Source organism: Macrosteles quadrilineatus, unplaced genomic scaffold, assembly GCF_028750875.1.
Source record: "Macrosteles quadrilineatus isolate MER2022 unplaced genomic scaffold, UCM_ALF_1.0 Scaffold_1__1_contigs__length_201487025, whole genome shotgun sequence".
NCBI lineage: Eukaryota > Metazoa > Arthropoda > Insecta > Hemiptera > Cicadellidae > Macrosteles > Macrosteles quadrilineatus.
This window is the reverse complement of record NW_026542594.1, coordinates 65159193-65176353: the sequence shown is the minus strand read 5'-3', so window position 1 is coordinate 65176353 and position 17161 is coordinate 65159193. Positions and strand designations below refer to the sequence as shown.

The following is a 17161-nucleotide window of genomic DNA, read 5'->3' as shown; positions in this document are numbered from 1 at the left end:
GGTTATTATGATCCTAGCTTATACCTACGACAGTTGTTTTTAACCGTCGTCTTTTCAATTCAATTTTTAGAATCGAAAAAAATCTACTATACTTACCTACGACCGGTTTTTAAACTAGCCTTTTCAATTAAGTTTGAGAATTCAAAAGATTCACTTTACCACATCGTTTACTTACTTTACAGCACTAAGGTGGTAAAATAACGGACCAATGAGGTTGAAGGATTGAGAGAAAAGAAGACAATTGATATAATATGTTGCTATTTGAACATTTTAAAACAATGGGCATTTGCACATTTTCAAAAATCAATTTTTTTGTAATTGTTATTGTAAAAAAAACTTTATTTGTAGCATATCACGGTAACACTAATTTCATAACGAGTCAGAAAATTCAACCGGAGAAGGGCTAAGTGCATTGGTATAGGAAACACAGAGTATTAAAAACGTATTGATTTCCCCCCAAAAAAACTGCCACCCCGTTGAAAAATAAAAATAAAATTAATTGATGTTTTCGCCAAAATGTTTGTCTATTGATTCCTTGGGGTCGATTTAGCGGGAAATAATTTGACTTCATCCTTGTAGGCCTACGTTAAGCCGTTTTTCCGTAGTCAATTTGAGACAACTTTTGTGGGAAACCCCTGCAGCAGGGATTTTTATAGGTACCGTTCTGTTTAATTTGTCACATACTTATATTAATGGGCTTTATTTATTTCCCACTAGGAAGGTGAAGATGTATTACATAACCACCAATAAATCTCAACTGATAGAAGAGTTGTTAGGAGCCAAATGTTGTTCTTTGATGTGCTGGGATCACCTCACAACTTAATTTTAGATCTTGATTAATATTGTCTGACTAAACAATAGCTTCTTCAGCCAAGTGGGTTAAAATGAGTCCAGGCATAACAATCACAACAAGGTTTAATGCTTGGCTGAATACAAAGTATTTTTACCATCGTCTTTTGTGCCACAAGCAGCTTTAGTTACAATGACTGAAAACTGAACCAAATTAATTAAGTAAATTCAAATCGATACTTGCAGTGGTGATTTTTTTTATCCTAAAACATATATTCATATAATTAACCGTAGGCCTACATCTATACTTATTTAATACGCAAGCAGGATTTTTGTGACAATTACTCCTCCGAAACTACTGAACCGATTGTCATGTTTTTGGTGTCATTGGAAAGAGCGTAGCGTGAAGTTGTTCAGGAAACCTTTTTTTTTAGGAAATAATGAGAGAGTGAGGCCCTGGAGCCCTTTAAAGTTTCGTATTTCTCCATAAGATTAACATTGGAAACAAAAATTGTTATGAAACTCCAGCTGTTGTCAGAAATCAAAAGTGAAAAGAAGAGCATAGGTTAATCCTAAACATTCAATAAGTTTGGTAATATAGTATTATAACAGTTCGCTACAAATATTTACTTAGCAATTGCTCGAATTCGAGCAATAGGGACACTAGTCTTCTTTAATAGTAAGGTATTTTCTGATTATTTAACTTAGTACGTATATCAAAGTTAAAGACGAATTTGAAAAAAATAGCCTTTTCTGAGGGAAGGTAATGTGATTATAAGTAGTAAAAGTGAAATAAATAAATTAATACGGTAGTACAAAAATATAAAGATTATAAGAACATGTCTTAGACAATGCAAGGCAAAACAAGGAAACTTATTGGCATGGCAGAGGCAGGGAAAACAGTTGTGATGGCGTTACTATAAACACATGTGGGAAGTGAAAATAAACCAAGTAGTCACTGACCGTATCAGACTGCTTGCAATGTGAACTTCAAATAGCCAACTCTCACTGGCGCCTAAGCTTCAGAGAAGGCATGCAGTGTTTACATATTGTATCAGACTGCGTGCAATGTGAGCTTCAAATAGCCAACTCTCACTGGCGCCTAAGCTTCAGAGAAGGCATGCAGTGTTTACATATTGTATCAGACTGCGTGCAATGTGAACTTCAAATAGCCAACTCTCACTGGCGCCTAAGCTTCAGAGAAGGCATGCAGTGTTTACATATTGTATCAGACTGCGTGCAATGTGAACTTCAAATAGCCAACTCTCACTGGCACCTAAGCTACAGAGAAGGCATGCAGTGTTTACATATTGTATCAGACTGCGTGCAATGTGAGCTTCAAATAGCCAACTCTCACTGGCGCCTAAGCTTCAGAGAAGGCATGCAGTGTTTACATATTGTATCAGACTGCGTGCAATGTGAACTTCAAATAGCCAACTCTCACTGGCACCTAAGCTTCAGAGAAGGCATGCAGTGTTTACATATTGTATCAGACTGCGTGCAATGTGAACTTCAAATAGCCAACTCTCACTGGCGCCTAAGCTTCAGAGAAGGCATGCAGTGTTTACATATTGTATCAGACTGCGTGCAATGTGAACTTCAAATAGCCAACTCTCACTGGCACCTAAGCTACAGAGAAGGCATGCAGTGTTTACATATTGTATCAGACTGCGTGCAATGTGAACTTCAAATAGCCAACTCTCACTGGCGCCTAAGCTTCAGAGAAGGCATGCAGTGTTTACATATTGTATCAGACTGCGTGCAATGTGAACTTCAAATAGCCAACTCTCACTGGCACCTAAGCTACAGAGAAGGCATGCAGTGTTTACATATTGTATCAGACTGCGTGCAATGTGAACTTCAAATAGCCAACTCTCACTGGCGCCTAAGCTTCAGAGAAGGCATGCAGTGTTTACATATTGTATCAGACTGCTTGCAATGTGAACTTCAAATAGCCAACTCTCACTGGCGCCTAAGCTTCAGAGAAGGCATGCAGTGTTTACATATTGTATCAGACTGCGTGCAATGTGAGCTTCAAATAGCCAACTCTCACTGGCGCCTAAGCTTCAGAGAAGGCATGCAGTGTTTACATATTGTATCAGACTGCGTGCAATGTGAACTTCAAATAGCCAACTCTCACTGGCGCCTAAGCTTCAGAGAAGGCATGCAGTGTTTACATATTGTATCAGACTGCGTGCAATGTGAACTTCAAATAGCCAACTCTCACTGGCACCTAAGCTACAGAGAAGGCATGCAGTGTTTACATATTGTATCAGACTGCGTGCAATGTGAGCTTCAAATAGCCAACTCTCACTGGCGCCTAAGCTTCAGAGAAGGCATGCAGTGTTTACATATTGTATCAGACTGCGTGCAATGTGAACTTCAAATAGCCAACTCTCACTGGCACCTAAGCTACAGAGAAGGCATGCAGTGTTTACATATTGTATCAGACTGCTTGCAATGTGAACTTCAAATAGCCAACTCTCACTGGCACCTAAGCTACAGAGAAGGCATGCAGTGTTTACATATTGTATCAGACTGCGTGCAATGTGAACTTCAAATAGCCAACTCTCACTGGCACCTAAGCTACAGAGAAGGCATGCAGTGTTTACATATTGTATCAGACTGCTTGCAATGTGAACTTCAAATAGCCAACTCTCACTGGCACCTAAGCTACAGAGAAGGCATGCAGTGTTTACATATTGTATCAGACTGCTTGCAATGTGAACTTCAAATAGCCAACTCTCACTGGCACCTAAGCTACAGAGAAGGCATGCAGTGTTTACATATTGTATCAGACTGCGTGCAATGTGAACTTCAAATAGCCAACTCTCACTGGCACCTAAGCTTCAGAGAAGGCATGCAGTGTTTACATATTGTATCAGACTGCGTGCAATGTGAACTTCAAATAGCCAACTCTCACTGGCACCTAAGCTACAGAGAAGGCATGCAGTGTTTACATATTGTATCAGACTGCTTGCAATGTGAACTTCAAATAGCCAACTCTCACTGGCACCTAAGCTACAGAGAAGGCATGCAGTGTTTACATATTGTATCAGACTGCTTGCAATGTGAACTTCAAATAGCCAACTCTCACTGGCACCTAAGCTACAGAGAAGGCATGCAGTGTTTACATATTGTATCAGACTGCTTGCAATGTGAGCTTCAAATAGCCAGCTCTCACTGGCGCCTAAGCTTCAGAGAAGGCATGCAGTGTTTACATATTGTATCAGACTGCGTGCAATGTGAACTTCAAATAGCCAACTCTCACTGGCACCTAAGCTACAGAGAAGGCATGCAGTGTTTACATATTGTATCAGACTGCGTGCAATGTGAACTTCAAATAGCCAGCTCTCACTGGCGCCTAAGCTTCAGAGAAGGCATGCAGTGTTTAAATATTGTATCAGACTGCATGCAATGTGAACTTCAAATAGCCAACTCTCACTGGCACCTAAGCTACAGAGAAGGCATGCAGTGTTTACATATTCCTTCGCAAATCCATTGGAGGAATACAGATCAGTTTTGGCAATCAAGGGACATGCTTTAACTCCATGTCAGTAACATTTATTGTGGTTTATTTGGTGCAATTTTAGAAAACTCGTTTAACAAACTGTTTAACTTTAAAGATTTTATTATTAGTGCCTACAATAATTAGATAGTTTGTTAATTATTCACAAATTTCTTTAGTTGGCAAACCCCTCCCATTACGTTAATATTTGGTTTGTTTTGGATATGTAAAGCATTTAAATATTTAGTTTTGAAATACTGCAATATTGGTTTAGTATTTAAAATAATTATTGTTCAAGAGTCAGGATGTTCCTATAAAATGTAAACTGACACATACTTTCTCTCGTTGACTTAACAACCCTAACCATGCAAGGGTGGGAGTAACTTTGATATTCCATGGGAAAAATCACAAAAGCCACAATAGCTTTTGAACTATAATTTTTACTGCAATGGGGTTTGTACTATTTTGTTTGGGGTTAAAAATGACCTTAAGAATTTAAATTTCAACCAAAATAGTTTGAGCAGTTTTTGTTAAAATTTCATTTTCCTGTTATCTTGTGAGGTTTTAGGGAAAAATCATAATTAAAAATCAAGAAAATTAAAAAAAAAACACCTGGAGATACTATGGACAATAGTATCCACATACCAAATTTCATCAAAATCGGACCACAGGTGTGGTCTGTACACAACACATTCACACATACAGACACACATAACTTCGAAAACCACTCTTTTGGGTTCAGGGGGACCCAAAATGGATATATAAATAAAAAAAACTCAAACTCGAAAATGTTGACGAAATCAATACTTTCTCCATATACTATACAGGTAGTTACTACTATACAGGTGGTAGGGAGAGGAAGTTAAAGGGTAAAATCAGAAACATGTGGAATGCTCACAGTCAACCAATAACAAGAGTCTATTTGGAAAAATACAATTCAGCATGAAAAGAAAATTGTCAGTACTTTTTATGACAAAACATATATGTGCTTAGACTCTTAGCTTTCAAACAGAAAAAATAGTTATACAATTAGTTACAACTTACTGGCACAATGTGTTTATTTCCTTAGAGGAATAAGTCAACGGTGTTGAATGTTATAAGATCACTAAAACGAATTATACCTAAACCAAATTATCACTAAAAATTATAAAATAATTTGACCAAAATGAAACAATGTGGTTAAAAAATAAATAGATAACTACAACTTGTTTTTTAACTTTACAAAATAAACCAAATATCTCGGACATCTGACTAAAAAATGTGATTCTAATCTAATATGCTATAAGCAGCTTAATGAGAAAATGGCTGAATTGAAGTTTGATAGCAATACTATTGAAAGTTTTGTTGGAAGCTGAGGTAATGAGGTCGTGACATGAGTGTTGAGTGAAGATTGAGTATTGTTTGTGAGAGAGACAGACGTGGACAGGTGTGAGTGTGACCTGGTTGACTGGAATAGCTGAGAAGCTGAGTATAGTCCCTCTGGCAAGATGGGCTAGCCTCACAATAAACACAACTCTAGATGACCAACATAATGAAAAACAATTCAAATGCTGTAGTTTGTACAAATGATTTTAGTATTCTAATTTCCGCCTATAAAAATGTGATATTGACAGTAAAATCTATTCTAATTTATCTTAAAATGTTGCTTTTGCAAATGCTTCAAAAACATGTTATTTCATAATAGTATATAATTACATGTTGTATTAACGAGTTACATTGTTATAATTACGGTTGAGCCATATGTACAGGCAGCTATGTGTAAAAATAAGTAGTTTATGTATAAGATTTTAGTTTTTATACTCAAGTTTTTTGTTTTAAATATTTATGTTCATTTCATGAGGAATGGCAGGGACATGGGGGAGGTGTCCATGCTAATAACCAATTTTAAATTCACTTTGCTTTGTAAGATGTTTAACCTATTGTAGCAAAATATTTGTATTTTTTTAAATTTCTTTAAGACAGTTCAATAATATGTTGGACAGCCACCAACTGTGTTTTAATGTGATTTACAACCTTTCCCTCCAACCCCTGGAACAATACACTGGGTTTTCCCCCTGGAGAAAATTCATGTTGGCGCCCATGGTTCAATTGAATAATATGAATTTAATATTTAGAACCAAACAATGACAAGATAATAGTTTTGCAAAACGTTTAAATGTATTTGGACTAATATTAGAATAATAAAGATATTAAAGGCTTGCAGGAAAAACTCCAAAAGGATATAAAGGATCTGGGTAAAAAACCATTAAAGGAACCACCAACCTGGCCTCCCAGCAGTAGCCTGCCGCAGCCTGTACGATGGGTTCTGGCGCCAGACCTGGGCAAACCTGAGCCAGGTGTGATACAGAACAGACTAATGGTGATGAAACTATGTGGTATTGAATAACTTATTGTGGATTTCATTAATTGTAAGTTTAGTTTACTCTCTAGTCAGAATGTCTTTGTAATGTCACTGACAATAGCTTGAATGCATTCTAATTATTATTTATTACAAGATTTAATAATAACTATCGTGGATTTTATTTGTTGATGGATTAGTGTCTAGTGTCTAGTGAGCATGACTTGTGATGTCACCAATATCACGTCACCAATATGATTACAGTATTGTTTATAACGAGGTTTAATAATAACTATCGTGGATTTTATTTGTTGATGGATTAGTGTCTAGCGTCTAGTGAGCATGACTTGTGATGTCACCAATATCACGTCACCAATATGATTACAGTATTGTTTATAACGAGGTTTAATAATAACTATCGTGGATTTTATTTGTTAATGGATTAGTGTCTAGTGTCTAGTGAGCATGACTTGTGATGTCACCAAGATGACTACAGTATTGTTTATTACAAGGTTTAATAGTAACTATCGTGGATTTTATTTGTTGATGGATTAGTGTCTAGTGTCTAGTAAGAATGACTTGTGATGTCACCAAGATGATTACAGTATTGTTTATTACAAGGTTTAATAGTAACTATCGTGGATTTTATTTGTCGATGGATTAGTGTCTAGTGTCTAGTGAGCATGACTTGTGATGTCACCAAGATGATTACAGTATTGTTTATTACAAGGTTTAATAGTAACTATCGTGGATTTTATTTGTTGATGGATTAGTGTCTAGTGTCTAGTGAGCATGACTTGTGATGTCACCAAGATGATTACAGTATTGTTTATTACAAGGTTTAATAATAACTATCGTGGATTTTATTTGTCGATGGATTAGTGTCTAGTGTCTAGTGAGCATGACTTGTGATGTCACCAAGATGATTACAGTATTGTTTATTACAAGGTTTAATAGTAACTATCGTGGATTTTATTTGTTGATGGATTAGTGTCTAGTGTCTAGTGAGCATGACTTGTGATGTCACCAAGATGATTACAGTATTGTTTATTACAAGGTTTAATAATAACTATAGTGGATTTTATTTGTCGATGGATTAGTGTCTAGTGTCTAGTGAGCATGACTTGTGATGTCACCAAGATGATTACAGTATTGTTTATTACAAGGTTTAATAGTAACTATCGTGGATTTTATTTGTTGATGGATTAGTGTCTAGTGTCTAGTAAGAATGACTTGTGATGTTACTAAGATGATTACAGTATTGTATTGTTTATTACAAGGTTTAATAGTAACTATCGTGGATTTTATTTGTTGATGGATTAGTGTCTAGTGTCTAGTGAGCATGACTTGTGATGTCACCAAGATGACTACAGTATTGTTTATTACAAGGTTTAATAATAACTATAGTGGATTTTATTTGTCGATGGATTAGTGTCTAGTGTCTAGTGAGCATGACTTGTGATGTCACCAAGATGATTACAGTATTGTTTATTACAAGGTTTAATAGTAACTATCGTGGATTTTATTTGTTGATGGATTAGTGTCTAGTGTCTAGTAAGAATGACTTGTGATGTTACTAAGATGATTACAGTATTGTATTGTTTATTACAAGGTTTAATAATAACTATTGTGGATTTTTAGTTGTCACTAAAGTGGTATTGTGTATGGCAATATCTAATGAATAATTGGGGAATGGGGATTTAAATTGGTTCATAGGTTTTTGATGGTTCAAAACTGGACCAATTTCCCTCGATCATTCGGATTTTACTTTTAATAAATGATTATTTTTCTAAACTAACAGCTTACTTTAGTCAGTATCAATTTGAGTTCCACAGATCATCTAATCCATTGCACATTCAGCATACTCTGCATCCATTCAGCCTTAAATTCACACTCAAAGTACCTAGTACTGTATGTTGCTGTCCTCGTGAAGTGGATTGTGTATTGTGTCTTTAGAATATCGTGTAATGTAACTAAGATAATATTATCCATGACAATGTGTATTAACTGTGGGTTGTGGGTTTAGTTAGTTGATAAATTAGTATCCATTGAGAAGATATTCAATGGTCTTTAGAATAGACACAATAGCGTGTTAGTAAGGTGGTGTACAAGATTTTCTCTATGACAGGCCTTTGCCCCCATCTCATAGTGATATTAATGTTCAGTGAGATAATGTTAAAAACAATGTTAAGATCAAACGGATAAAACTAGTGTGGATTATATTAGCAAAGACGCCGCGCCGCAGGGACAGGGTGAGGGGCCAAAGACAGATTATCAGTACATGGAATTGTCTTCGTTCATTCTCATACGCGACTTCGGAGCGTACTCCTAGTTTATTTTGGATTACATGAATTGTATGATTAGTATCTAGTAAGAATGAGCAGGTATTTGTAGAACCATTGTCTAAGTGGTGTTAATAATAATGGTCGTCTGTAACACAGTTCAATAACAACTATTTGTGGATTTCATGAGTTGAATATTGTGCTATGTTCCAAAAATGCCAGTCCGTTTCCATCTGGTACAAGCTATTCTCCTAATCTGTTGCACTAAATAGATAGTATTCACATTTCATTACCATTTCTTACATTGTTTTAACAATCAGGAAAATTAATAATATAGGCCTAACAACAATTTTAATACAAGTAAATAAATAATATAAGATGAAGCTTGTAGGTAGTAGAATGTCTCAAGGCAGTTTTTTCCAAATTTTTTATTTGAAAACTAAAAAAAAAAAAACATTCTAGATATGTAGAGGAAAATCATATATTTAGACTACCTACCTGTTTTGTCACGGAGTTATTATGCAGTTTCATCAAATCAAACTTCTATGATATATGATTCTAAACTCTATGGAGGTTTTGCTTTTATAACCCCTGTGGCTGTATTTAAATTGGATACATAAACAGTATTCCAAACCGGGTTCCCTTTTCAGTCTTTACATTTCAGTGGAATTAACAATTATTATTTCCCCCCCTAGAATTATTCAGATATTAATGAACGCCAAAATTACGTTTTTAATGTTGATAATTTACCAATCTAATCACCGATTGATTAATCATTCAGCAACTGCCCTTATGAGGTTACAAAAATGTTATAAAGCCCATCTCCTGTGTTATAATTAGGCTATAATAGATATTTTGCAAACAGTAACTAATAGGTAAAGACCTATTAGTTACTGTTTGCAAATTTGAAATGCCAACCATAACATAATCATGTTATCACTATAATCAGTCATAATACTATATTTCACTACTAGTCACAAAAGTGATCCATTTCGGGGCGAGACATAGTTTTACATGCAAGTCGAAGACGATCATGGGAAACACTATCGAGCCCTGGAATGTGACGAGTATTGAACGATACTGTTTATCACGATGAAAAAAAAACTACTTTATCAAACTTAAAAAATTATCTCGATACTTCGTACTTTATCAAACTTAAAAAATTATCTCGATAAATCTATTCATTTTTTTTTTAATCTCAATTCTACTTTAGTACAGGTAAAATTATACTAAAAAACGAGTAGAAAATATAAAAATTTGTCCGTTCATGAAACTTGCAGAAAACGTAGTTATTACCATTAGATTTTGGAATCTGAAGAGTCCCTAGTGATTGTGGGGGTGGAAGTACCATTTTATGGGGGTTAAAGCTTATGGGGGTAGTGATTTTGAGAAAATTTTTATTTATGGGATACAAGCAAGTGGGGTGTCTTTTTCTATGTTTCTTAGGATGCAGAATCGAAAAAAAACATAATAAAAGCAATAAAACCTACAGTTTATTAGAAAAAGGCTAATTTATTCATGAAAAACTAAATATGACAAATTAAATAAGGTAAAATAATCCTGTTAATATCAATTATTAAAAAATTGATCATGAGTCTGTGTCATATGTTAAAGTTGTGAGGAAAATTAATTAAGAAACTGGTAAATACCCCTCTTTAACCACCACGTGTCAAATTGTTCATCAGCTACTGATGCATCATCACCACCCATGGAATCGTCAGGGTCTCTAACTCGTTTTTTCCATCATCGTTTTGACTTGACACTGACAGCTTTGTAGTGGGGTGGGTAGCAGAAAAATATGTTAGTTCTGGCGGTGATCTTGCAACTTAGGGTGAAGATAATATATAAGACCAAGAATTTAAAACCGCTCAGACCCCAATTTTTAAGGACCTTGGTCTTCCGTAATGACGTCATCAATATGGCACTCGTAAGAGGATGCTGGGTCGCTATGAACTGGTTATAATAACAAAATGCCTGAACCGATTTTAATTAAATTTTGCATACAAGTGCTTGAATACGATATCTAATCCCAGTTTGTCAATGGTCGATTTTGATTAGGTCATTTCAAAATGGCGGCCGTTAATAACTAAAATAATTAAAAATTGTTTTGTGTTTTGTTTTTTCAACTCTCTCCAGAAATCTGCAGCAATCTTTCATTTTCCTTGCAATTATAGGTTGTGATGCCGTCTCTGTATTTCATATAATAGGCAAAGTACCCCCACCGCAGCAAACCTGCAGATTTAGTGAGTTTCCATTTGCCTGATTTGATTTTCAATTAAATCTATTTCAATAACATTAGTCTTAATTAGTAACAAGGTTTGCTGCTAAGGGGAGGGTAATAAATTGTGATTTTTATATTAAAATATGAATAGGTTAAAATAATTGAATTGGCCAAGTTTTATCAAAATACAGGGTGATTTGTACTCAGTGTGACAAAATTTTTTTGGTGTAAGTACAAAGTAAATGAAGTGTGATGATGCATATCAAATGTTCCAAGTCAAAAAATTAGCTTCCAAAAAAATTATTTTATGTTTTTCAAAAATAACCATATTTTTAAACTTAATGCAGTGATTTCTCAACTACCTGTATATGGATTTGAGTAGATAATGTCATTTTCGTGTTCTACATTAAATTTTGAACAAGAATAATAGAAAATGACGGAGGATCAGTTGTAAAAACTCTATTGTAAATAGATTCAAAGATAAAAATTAAGATGTTTGATAAAAATTTTAAAAGCAATGGTATATTGCATTTTTCACACCCTGTATACAAGAAAGTGTCAGACTATGTTAAAAACTGCGACATTTTATAAGCTTTCCAACCATATGCTACACTATTGAGGTTTATGTCTGCTTATGTACGCGTTAATGGTTTGAAGAGTACAAAGCATGTTGTATTTAACATTTAAAACATAGAAAGTCGGCATGTATTAAGCAAAAGTTGTATTTTTGTTTCAGCTTGAACAGTAAAAACAGTAAAAAAAGTTCCCTGTTTTCTGGTATTCAAACCACAAAAACAAACAAAAAAATATCTAAACCTCAATAGTGTAGCATATGGTTAGAAAGCTTATAAAATGGCGCAGTTTTTAACATAGTCTGACACTTTCTTGTATACAGGGTGTGAAAAATGCAATGGACCATTGTTTTTAAAATTGTTATCAAACATCTTAATTTTTACCTTTGATCTATTTACAATGGAGTTTTTACAACTGATCCTCCGTCATTTTCCATTATTCTTGTTCAAAATTTAATGTAGAACACGAAAATGACATTATCTACTCAAATCCATATACAGGTAATTGAGAAATTGCTGTATTTAGTGTAAAAGCATGGTTAATTTTAAAAACATAAAATATTTTTTTCGGAAGCTAATTTTGAGACTTGGAACATTTGATATGCATCATCACACTTCATTTACTTTGTACTTACGCCAAAAAAATTTTGTCACACTGAGTACAAATCACCCTGTATAACCATAAACTAGCAAAATAACCAATTCAACATGGTTTAGAGAGAAATTAGAAATTTTTGTGTTTAGAGGGGCGAACATGAGAAACCCCAAATTTTACCCCATAAATCCCCCAGAAAACCCCGTTCTCATGGTCCGATCATGCTGGTTCGCGAACTCGTTCGAGTAAACGTAGGTTTACACGTTTTTACTAAATTTCGTCAACATTGGGTAATTTTTGCTTGATTTGTCGTGCTAACGTTCTTTAAAAAGTACACGCCATTAACGATGTTAAAGTTTGATGCTATGTCATATAGAAAAGTACAAACAATATTTTGGATTGATTCTAACGAGTTCGCAATCCAATCATGGGAACGGGGTTTTTGGGGGGATTTATGGTGTCAAAATTGGGTTTTGTCATGTTTAACCCTCCAAACATAAAATTTTCCAATTTATTTCTAAACCATTTTGGATACCATGATGAATTTGAATACCTTAAAAAACAAATAATTTTGTTCATTGAAGTGTTTTTGTATTGTTATTGGTTAACCTACAGAGAAAATTTAAAAATTGTAAATTTATCATTCACATTTTATTCTCATGGAGAATAAGTAAACTGTTGTAGTTTGCTCGTTTATGGACATACTTTGATCAAACTTGGCAAATTTATTTATTTTGACCTAAGTTATTGATATTTTAATAATAAACCCACTTTATTATCCTCCCCTTAGCAGCAAATCTAGGTACTAATTAAAATAATGATATTGAAATAGATTTAATTGAAAATCAAATCAGACAAATGGGAACTCACTTAATCTGCAGGTTTGCTGCGGTGTGGGTATTTTGCCTATTCGATGAAATACAGAGATGGCATCACAATCTGTGATTGCAAGGAAAATGAAAGATTGCTGCAGATTTCTGGAGAGAGTTGAAAAAACAAAACACAAAACAGTTTTTAATTATTTTAGTTATTAACGGCCGCCATTTTGAAATGACCAAATCAAACTCGACCATTGGCAAACTGGTATTAGATATCGTATTCAAGCACTTGTATGCATAATTTCATTAAAATCGGTTCAGGCATTTTGGTATTATAACCAATTCGTAGCGACCCAGCATACTCTTACGAGCGCCATATTGATGACGTCATTACGGGCGACTAAGGTCCTTAAAAATTGGGGTCTGGGCGGTTTTACATTCTTGGTCTGATAGGGTGAATCTTCACCCTAAGTTGCAAGATCACCGCCAGAACTAACATATTTTTCTGCTACCCACCCCCCCACTACTAAGCTGTCAGTGTCAAGTCAAGACGATGATGGAGAAGAACGAGTTAGAGACCCTGACGATTCCATGGATGGTGATGATGCATCAGTAGCTGATGAACAATTTGACACGTGGTGGTTAAAGAGGCGTAACTACCTAGTTTCTTAATTAATTTTCGTCACAACTTTAACATATGACACAGACCCATGATCAATTTTGTAATCATTGATAATAACAGGATTATTTTACCTTGATTAATTTGTCATATTTAGTTTTTCATGAATAAATTAGCCTTATTCTAATAAACTGTCGGTTTTATTGCTTTTATTATGTTTTTTTTATTCTGCATCCTAAGAAACATAGAAAACGACACCCCACTTGCTTAAATCCCATAAATAAAAATGTTCTCAAAATCACTACCCCCATAAACTTTAACCCCCATAAAATGGTACTTCCACTCCTACAATCAGTAGGGACTCTTCAGATTTCAAATCCTAATGGTAATTACTACGTTTTCTGCAAGTTTCATGAACGGACCAATTTTATGTTTTCTTAGGCGAGTTTTACCTGTACTACTTGGCTATATAGCCATAATATAATTATATAATTAATTTTACTGTAAAATTCAGCTGATGCACAACTTTTTGATGTGAGGCAAAGTATTGTTTGTGTAGTAATGCTCACTACATAAAGTAATGTTTATGTAGCGAAAGTAATGTTTATGTAGCGAAAGTAATATTTATGTCAAAAAAAGTCAGCTGATCACTATTTGTTTTTGGTGTATGAAAATTAAAGATTTTCGTTGATCTCAGCTGTATGGAAATGGGCTATTTTCTAATAAGAAATTATGAAAAAATATATAAAGTGATTTTAATATTAATGCTCTCCTTCTGAGGCAATTGGAAAAGCCAATTGATTTCACAAAAAATATAAGTGACATCCTCTGACTATTTAACACACTGTCTATACACCATAGCCAAAGAAATGCCAGAAATAATCTTCTGTGATCAAGAAAACAAATTACTTGGCTCAGTAAACTGCTTTAAAAACTGTCTCCTGCTCCATTAAATATTAAATTAGTTATTTTAAGTTTCGACAACCTTGACTTGCTCATCTGTGAAATTCCAATTACCTAAATTTGTTTGGATTTATGAAGATAATTTGTGTTTTAACAATTTTAAATAAATGTCACTTGAAACTAAGATTTTACTCATTCGTCAAGCTCTAATAATATCCAGAAAATAACAACTCTCTTACTTTTTTAATAAGTTGTCCCTGTTTTCAGATCTTCCTTCACTAAAAGCCATCTATTCTATATATAATTCAGTTTTAAAAATCTTTGTACAACTAAATCTAGAGTTCTACTGTACCGATTTTATTAATTAATGGGTCGTTGGAAAGCTTAGGTCGTGTAGATTTGCAAATAATTATGAAAGTTTTTTTTTATTATGATTTATGGTGAAAAATTTCAAAAAAACATGTTTTCCATAAGAAATACATTGAAAACGGTGTTTTTCACACTTTTTATTTGGGTGCGACTTTTAGCTGCCTTTTTTAGTGTTTCCAAGAAGTGTATGGTATCAATTTGTAGGAAATTTTATTCTCTTTCAGAATATCACCTTCCACTTTGGTCGATTTCCTCACCATTTAAAAGTTATTTGCAAAAAAGCTAAGCAACCTCCGAATTTATAATAATGAGAAAATATTGAGTTTGGGATATTTTTGTTAAACTTTGTACAACTAAATCTAGACTTCTACCGGACCGATTTTGTTAATTAATGAGTCATTGGAAAGCCTTACTCATGTAGATTTGCAAATAATTATGAAAGTTTGATTTTATTTAATTTTTGTGGCGGAAAAATAAAAATAACAAAAATACATTCAAAACTGTTTTTTTCAGGTTTTTATTTTAAAGTTTATATTTGTAGTCAGCTTTTAGCTGCCTTTATTAAATAATTTCAAGAAATACACAGAGGGTATTTGTAGGAAATTTTATCTTCTTTCAGAATATCACGTGCATTTTCTACGATTTACTCACCATTTAAAAGTTATTGTCAAATTAGATAAGTGACCTCCAAATTTTTAGTTGTTAAAAATACTGAATTAGGAATATTTTTGTTAAACTTTGTACAACTAAATCTAGACTTCTACTGGACCGATTTTGTTAACTAATGTATTGTTTGAAAGCCTAATTTGTGTAGATTTGCAAATAATTATGAAAGTTAGGTTTTATTAAATATTTGTGGTGAATAAAGAATAAAAAGCAAAAATACATTAAAAACTGTTTTTTTTATAGTTAATATTTTAAAATTTCAATTTATAGTTAACTTTAGGTTGCCTTTTTTGAATATTTTCAAAAAACGTCTAAGAGTACTTTGTAGCAAATTTTATTCTCTTTCAGAATATCACCTTCCACTTTGGTCGATTTCCTCACCGTTTAAGAGTTATTTGCAAAAAAGCTTAGCAACCTCCTAATTTATTGTGGTGAGAAAATATTGAATTGGAGAGATTTTTGTTAACTTTCTACAACTAAATCTACAGTTCTACTGGACCGATTTTATTAATTAATAGGTCAATAAAATCTGTGTAGATTTCCAAATAATTAGTAAAGTTTGAGTTTTATTTATTTATGGTAGTAATACGTTTGCTGGTATGAATAATCTAAAAAAAATTATGGTAGTAATAATGGGTTAGCCAGTATGCATCATATGGAACACAACCTTTAGTTTAACAGCTGATTTTTTTATTGTTATTTCCTTGATTTTTCTTTGTTTACATTTAGTTGTTTACTATTTGAATTGGTGGTTAAAGTGAGGTCCGTAAAGTGTGTGTTTCTAAAGTAATGTTTTTAATCTGTACCATTTAAGTATTGGTGAGTTAAGTGATGTATGGATTTCATAACCAAAAATTATTATTTTAAACTGTCAATTATAAATTATTCAAATTTAATTTATAATTCACAGTTTAAAATAGTATTTAATATTCGTTATTTTGAACTGTTCGTTATAGACTCAATATTTTAAATTAGTTGAAAACTGAATAACTTTACTCTTCACTACATGGTTGGTGATAGAAAATGTTTCTTTTGAAGTGTCTCATTTTTATGCCATAAATCTCAATCCAGATACAGTGATATACGATCCACAGTAGTTGATGAAGTCGTCAACTGGGACTACTATTGTTCTTTTATTTTAGGGGATAAGACATATAGACAAGAAGTAAAAAACGTGACGGAATACAGATATTTGATGACCAAAGATGGGGAATACGCCGGTAATGTCGAAATCGAAGCTGCAGCAAGAGTTTTTGACTGCCAATTCAAAATATATGCTGAGAAATTGGATTATTTTGTAACGGTTGGTGAAGGCACAACGATCTTAGAACATCAGTTTATTTTCTAAACAATTTCATTCTTTAAAAAATGTTCAGGTACTTACAAGGACATATATTATGTACTACTGTACTTTCTAGGGACCGTTGTATTTAACTACAACGGGCTCTGTTGCTAGTATAAAATAATGCTCTTTACGCAAA

The 17161-nt window shown here is 33.6% G+C and overlaps 1 protein-coding gene across 4 annotated transcripts in view; it reads left to right on the top strand.

Annotated features, from left to right (window-relative positions):
• The window catches only part of LOC128983414 (uncharacterized), a 60076-nt gene that overhangs the window by 26214 nt on the left and 16701 nt on the right, over positions 1-17161 (top strand). For 3 of the 4 annotated variants that reach the window (XM_054402695.1, XM_054402696.1, XM_054402697.1), the window contains one exon: positions 6493-6633. The exons of the other annotated variant lie outside the window; for it this stretch is intronic. In XM_054402695.1, coding sequence (XP_054258670.1) covers positions 6493-6633 — 141 coding nt within the window. The remainder of the gene's footprint in view (positions 1-6492; positions 6634-17161) is intronic. 4 annotated transcript variants of the gene reach the window in all.